Raw genomic sequence first — 6,805 nt, 5'->3', positions numbered from 1 at the left:
CATTTAAATAAATAGTTTGGGCTTCACCATTATATTATCTTAAAAGTATTTGGTATGCTTAAACTGTTGGTAGACTTTATGTTGCCAAATTTTGAGTGCTTACATGAAGTAGAAGTATCGTTGCTTTAAAATGCAAAATTAAAAAGATTCCGGACAGATTCTGTAGTTTGATAAGTTGCATGATAGGGATGATGTGTACTGTAAAAATGGTTAATAACAAAGTTGTAGAGAATTTGATAAGATTTCCAGAAAGTCCAGGATCACTATATTTGGATTAGTAGAACTCCAGTTATGAGTGACACAAGTAGCTACTATTTTATGATATAATCGATGCATTGTGGAAGTAGATAATTAAATAATAGAGAAGAGATATGCACCTACTCAATAAACATGATGCCCTTGTTAACATATATGCATTCGTAATGATTATGCCATATTCATGCATCTAGGATCGGAGGAAGAGATAATGTTGCTGGAATTTGAAGAAGTAGAGGAAGGGGACCCGCAGGAGAATCCATAAGCCGCAACTCCCGAAGGCGTGGAGCAGAACCCTGAAGAGCTTTTGGAGTGTCCTGACCACCGCCCTACTTCCTTTCTGTGAGGCAAGCCCCAGAGCATTCTAAGTCTCCTAGTAATTTACAAATGTTTACTTAAGTACTTATGATTGATGCATTAGGTTATAAGAGTTGAATGGAACCACTTGATGCATATAAATTCCTTGTCCAGATATTACACCTTTAACCGATATAAGTCCAGGATCAAATATATGCTTAGCCATGCTTAGACCGGTAGAAGTCAGGTGATGTCCTATCACCTACGAGATATAGGTGGATACCGGAGCATGGTTGGCTATATTTGCTATCGTGGAACAGAACCATGGGGTAAAAGAAAATCGAGACCGGACAGGAAGTCGATGGAGAAGCAACAAGACATGGAGGTCTTGGGTGTGGATCTATCCCCCATCTGTGTCGATTAAGGACCGTACCGTTGTTGGCGCTTCTGACAAGATTGAACGCATGCCTCTCACTTAGCTAGCCGGATAACTCGTTCCGACCGCGAAGCCGAGTAATTCAACTCAGGCCAGGACCCATTCTGTTGTGTGCTCCTTCTGGGGAATGATTAGACTGAGCCCAAGGGCAGGCTAGGCCTGAACGTCCTGGCATCTGGTGTTCCAAATTGTGCGGCGCAGTACGGACCCACAAAATGTGTACCTGAGTCATAGTTTTTACGGCGGCGTGGCGAGGCGCGGCGACCCACCACCTTCACACCTTTACAGCGTCTATGGCGCGCGGCGTGGCGACGCCATACACACATCAGCGTGGCGAATACATACATTATTGTCTAGGATATTAGGAAATTATATTGACAAATGGTAATGCAAATGTAACTTAAAAGGTATAGTCTACAATATTAGCAAATCAAAATAGCAATGTAAATGTAGCACAAAAGACATAGAACTCTCTCATCTCTCAAACTTCCAAATCTCTCATCTCTCAAAAGTCGTCCAATGCAAACTCATCGAGATCGTTAGAAGCATCCACGTTCTCTCCACCATCTTCAGTAGCATCCATTGGTTGTTCACCAAAATCATCTATATCATCATCATCCAAGATGATCTCTTCTTCCTCTCCCTCTTCCTCATCTTCTTCAACCACTCTTGATATATGCCTTGCACGACGAGCGTAGGTCCTAGGAAGATTACGACCTCGAAGCTCACGTGATGCACCAATGGCTTCATCAACTTGATCCCATGTGAGGTCCGAACCACGAGCACCTTCAGGTTGGGCCATTGGGTCTACCCATTCATTGTTCCAATCAAAATCTTCTATAACCAAAGGGTCATAGCTTTTACCCGCTTCCTCGCGGCGCTTTCGGAACCTACTAGTCATTTTCCGATTATAGGAAACATAAACCAAATCATTCAATCTTTTATGCTCCAGCCGGTTTCTCTTCTTAGTATGAATCTACAATTGATCATAAAGCAAGCAAAGTTAATAAAATATGCTTTAACCGGTTTCATTCAATTGAATTATGGAACTTAGTACTTTACTTACAAATTCAAAAGTGCTCCAATTACGCTCACAACCGGATGATGAAGCACAAAGACTAACAATACGCTTTGCAAATCTTTGTAGGTCAATGGATCGGCCACCATACGTACGCCACCAATCAACTAAATTAACAATACACATTCATATATTAGGATTTAAGCCTTAAATAACATGCAGCAATTAAATTTTTAAATCACTTACGAGGGTTCTTTGACTTCATGGTTTGGAGGGCCATACAATTCTTGAAGATATCTCCACGTTGATCTTCATAGAGCATGGATTGTTGATCAATTTTGTTTTGAATGCTCTCATCTTCCACCATTCGTGCAAGCACATCATTGAAACAACCCCTTAGATGACCAACATATTCATCATTCTCCGTTTGGATGGTATAGAATTTTCCTGGGTTCAAAAAGAGGGTAGTGCCATAGAGTGGTGTATCCATTTGCCTATCCCAACGGCTCTCAATAATTTGTATGATCTTGTTGAGCAAGCTTCTCTTGTTTTCAGTAGAGAAGCTAGCCTTGATCTTCTCTTTTGCATGATTCATGAGAGCAGCAACCTCTGCCATGGCAGGCCTCTCATCACCATCAACCACCCTCAACACAATGATAAGTGGTAGAGAAGCTCTAAGGCAATCCTCAACGGAGTTCCAAAACTCCCTAGAAAGCACAATATCATACACTTTTTTCCGGCCTCTGTCTTTGCTAGTTTGCAACCAGTCCAATCCTCGGTGGTAAACAGAAATCTTAATGCATCTTTGTGCTTGTACAAACTCTGCAAGGTGAGGAATGTGGTAGCAAACCGAGTGGCTACGGGTCTCACAAGATCCCTCCCATTTGTCTTCTCCCTCATTGCACTAAGAAGTCTTCCATGTCTATAGATGAAAGTAGTGACATGTCGGGCACGTGAGATAGGCTTCTTAAATTCCTTCAACTTCCCTACGTCTTCCAACATAAGGTCTAAGCAGTGTGCAGCACAAGGAGTCCAATAAAGTGTAGGAAACCTCTCCATAAGAAGCTTGCCCGCTGCTTTATAGTTAGCTCCATTATCAGTGACAACTTGCACAACTTTATCTACTCCAATGTCCATGATTTTCTTCTCTAACAAATCAGCTAACATCACCTGATCATGAACTTCACTTGATGCATCAACTGACTCCAAGAAGAAAGTCCCCTCTGGACTATTGACTAGAAAGTTGATCAAATGATGCCCCCTCCTATCCGTCCATCCATCTGACATCAATGTGCAGCCATATTGTTTCCATGCATCCTCATGTTTCTTCCTCAAATCATCTGTCTCCTTAACAACCTTTTGGAGCAATGGCTCCCTAAGCTCATGGTAGGTAGGAGGCTTATACCTAGAACCGTACTGTGCAGTGGCCTCTATAGCAATCTCAAACTGTCTAGAATTTACGGCATTGAATGGTATGCCACACTCATAAAAGAACCTGGCCCACTCTAAGTTGACAGCTTCTCTTTCTTCCTTTGTCCTCATGCTAGCTTGAATACTGATTTGAGAAGGACCCTTCGAGTGTCTTTCTTCCACAACCTCTGTTGGAGTTCTCCGAAGCATTGAACCAACTGACTTGGTGCTGGGCTATTTTGGAGCACTGAACTTCAATGTGGATTGTTTCCTTTTGCAGCTGTCCCTGAACTAGGATGCACAATGCTTGTAGCAACATCTTGGGACTCCTCTGTCAAAACAATCACATCATGATCTTCCCCTTGTTGCTCTCCTTCTTCATCATCAAGGACGAGTGGTCTCTTCTTCTTCTTCATAGCATCTTGCATCTCTCGTGCAATAGTTGCTGTGGTTTTGACACATTTCTGAACATCTCCATAACCACCCACAAGATGCTCCTTGAGCCTTGTAATTCCTCCGGTTATTCTTCTATCACATAAGCAACACTGCACAACATCTCTATTGCCAATGGTTGGCCAAAATCCATATTTCCACCTAGGATCATTTGACTTTGCCGGCTTTCGCTTTGGATCAGTCTTTGGATCAATATTTGATGCGGCATCCGAGGCCTCCGCGCTTCCGGTCCCTTGAGTAGCCATGTTCTGCAAAAAAAGAAGAAGGAAGCATGCATTCTTGAGTTGACCAATAAAATCAAGACCTTCACTACTTCACTGCGCGCTCCTCTGCTTGCGCTCCTCTGCTAAGCCTGCAGCGGCGTCTCATCATCGCCCACGCCCGCCCGGTCCGCTCGCGCTCCTCTGCTCTTCCGCCCCCCCGCCCCCCTGCGCGCTCGCTTGGCTCACCTCCCCGCCCCCCGGCGTAGCGGTCCCCAGGCATCCCCTCCCCCTCGGTGGAGCCCCGGTGCCCCTTCCCCCTCAATACCTGGCAGAACAGAGTAGAGACGAGAGAGAGAGAGTACCTGGCGGGCGCTGAAGCTTGAGGGCCGGCGGCTCGGGAGATCCAGGCGGGGGCGGCCGGCTTGGGCTCGGGCGAGGCCGACGGAGGGCGGGGGAGGCCAACGGAGGGTGGGGGAGGACGACGGAGGACGAAGCGGACGGATTTCCAGGCGGGGGCGGGCGGAGGGCGACCGTCCCGGCGGCCAACGGCGGCGGCGGCTCGGAGGTCTGCTTGCGGTTGCGTCTCGGGCTCGGTCCGGAGAGCTCCAATCACACTCAGCCTATACAGGTACCCTCACGGTCACGGTCACGGCCTCACCCTCACCCTCACCGTTTATTGCGCTCGCCACAGCGCACAAAGGCGCCACAGGACGCCAAATCGGCGCCACAGGGACGCCACGGCGCTATGGCGGACGCCATACACGCCGGAGCCGTGGCGTCGCCGTGGCGAGAGCCAGAAAAACACCACGGCGATATGGCGACGATATGGCGTCGGTATAGCGACGCCTTAAAAACTATGACCTGAGTTGTACCAAAGGTGACCTAAGGCTATCGTGGCTGGTAGACCTGGGTTTGTGTTAGGAATAAATTCCCAGCTGGTTGAAATCGATTCAAATCGCCATCTCTCCTGAATAGTGAGAAACTTAGCTAGTCCCAACATCGTAGTAACTGTGTTATGAAACATGATGGTTCGGATGAATATGGAATTACAATACCTGCTATGGTTACTATTGTATGCTTCTAAATGATATACCACATGCTTGGCACAGGATAGTTGCTAATCTAGAAATGGATAGTTATAATTAACTTGATAAAGGCATCATAATGGTCCAACTACGTTAAATGCTTTTATGCAAAATGTTGTCAAGCTACGTTCACTTATACAGCCTTGCATAATCCTTGGAGTCATTTTATTTCTGGTTCATGATGGATAAGTCTAGTTGAGTACCTTCTCGTACTCAGGGTTTTATTTCCCATTGTTGCAGATGGCACTGTGTATCATGGTTATTGCAAGAGTTGCTTCTATCCCGCCGTGGATGAGGAGTAAGCCTTGGGCAGGCTTCTTTATTAATCCCTATCCTTGCTTTTGTGGACCATGATCTTACTTGGCACTATATCAAACTATGTTGGAAACTTTATTTTTGAACTTAATTGCTTCCGCTTTATTCTATCAAACTCAGTTTGTAATTACTTTTATTCATACTCTGATGATGAAATGTATCTGTGAAATTTATGTAATATGTGTCATGTATGTTGAATCCTATACGATCTTGGTTGTTGTAAATCGTTTATCGAGACCCGTCATGGTACTCGACGGACTACCGGGTTTATATAGGTTCAAGTATGACAGTGCGACCGCTTGTAGGCTACCATTGTACTTGTACTCTTATAAATTGGCCGGTTCTGCGACAGCTGGCATCAGAGCAAGGTTCAACATTAATTGTCATATGTGTATTTAAAACAAAAGTTTTTGTTTTCCAAAAACCCTTCTCTAGCAGCTAATAGTTATATAATAGGTATTTGAAATCTAAAGTGTGCCAATGATCACTTTCCTTATGCCCAAATTAAGGACTATTAGGTGGCTATTTAAGTACTAACATGGGGGTTTTTACTTTGTCGTCCATACGGCGTGCTATAGTATGGATGCCATTCACTTGAGTGGTAATGTATGGATCAAATGCCTCTACGTCAAGGTAAGATGTGAGCATGCGGTCAGGAAGAGTTAGCTTTGGTACGGCTATGTATGCATGCTTGCATGTGTATATGGTACGTATTTAATTGTGGGTTTAAATTATTGTCGGGTAGATTGATACGGAAGTATATGTGTGGGTATACATATATGGAAGTATTTACAATTACATTCTGCATATTTCATTATGGGTTTAGGGCTGAAATGGAATTTTATGCAGGTACACTGACAACGAAATGTGTAGCTCGACTAGTTACGCTATAGATAGGAGAACGAATGTATGCCACCATGTCTACCATTAGAAACAATTTTTTTCCTAAGTTTGTGAGGACGTACGGAACGAGCATGCATCATGATAATTACCATTCACATAATTACATTGTTCCTCCCCTTATAAAAATTCTTACTCGGTTATGTAACTCTTATCCATTATGGTATTGTCTCACCAAGTGGTACATGTTAATGGTGCAGATGGCACGCACAAAGCAGATCGCTCGCAAGTCCACCGGAGGCAGAGCTCCCAGCCATCAGCTTGCTCCACGTACCCGTCAACGTCACATGTTTCTTGGAGAGTTTGGGATGCCTACACTCTTGTGGAGAGTGCTCAGCTATGTAGGCTATCCTGTTGGAATGGAACCCCGCTACTTCTGGGCGAATGAGCAGTTAGGGGAAGGTCTCTTAGTTACTGTGGAGGCCGTTGTTCA

At 44.7% G+C, this 6,805-nt stretch overlaps 1 protein-coding gene across 1 annotated transcript; it reads right to left on the bottom strand.

Annotated features, from left to right (window-relative positions):
- Nucleotides 1-1,393: 1,393 nt before the first annotated feature.
- Nucleotides 1,394-2,341, bottom strand: LOC136533685 (uncharacterized). Its single transcript, XM_066526227.1, has 3 exons — nucleotides 2,253-2,341; nucleotides 2,055-2,173; nucleotides 1,394-1,964 (listed from the first exon to the last, which is right to left on the bottom strand). Exons 1-3 carry the CDS (start codon nucleotides 2,326-2,328, stop codon nucleotides 1,494-1,496), a joined length of 666 nt encoding a protein of 221 aa, XP_066382324.1. The 5' UTR covers nucleotides 2,329-2,341; the 3' UTR covers nucleotides 1,394-1,493.
- Nucleotides 2,342-6,805: the final 4,464 nt, after the last annotated feature.

This window comes from Miscanthus floridulus, unplaced genomic scaffold (assembly GCF_019320115.1).
Source record: "Miscanthus floridulus cultivar M001 unplaced genomic scaffold, ASM1932011v1 os_1094_4_5, whole genome shotgun sequence".
NCBI lineage: Eukaryota > Viridiplantae > Streptophyta > Magnoliopsida > Poales > Poaceae > Miscanthus > Miscanthus floridulus.
The sequence above is the reverse complement of the archived record's forward strand: the minus strand, read 5'-3'. Positions and strand labels throughout refer to the sequence as shown.

Coding starts and splice junctions, on each gene's coding strand:
- LOC136533685 (XM_066526227.1), bottom strand. CDS start 2,328: ATGCTCTATGAAGATCAACGTGGAGATATCTTCAAGAATTGTATGGCC. Junction 2,174..2,252: donor CATGAAGTCAAAGAACCCTC/GTAAGTGATTTA, acceptor TTGTTAATTTAG/TTGATTGGTGGCGTACGTAT. Junction 1,965..2,054: donor ATTGGAGCACTTTTGAATTT/GTAAGTAAAGTA, acceptor GATCAATTGTAG/ATTCATACTAAGAAGAGAAA.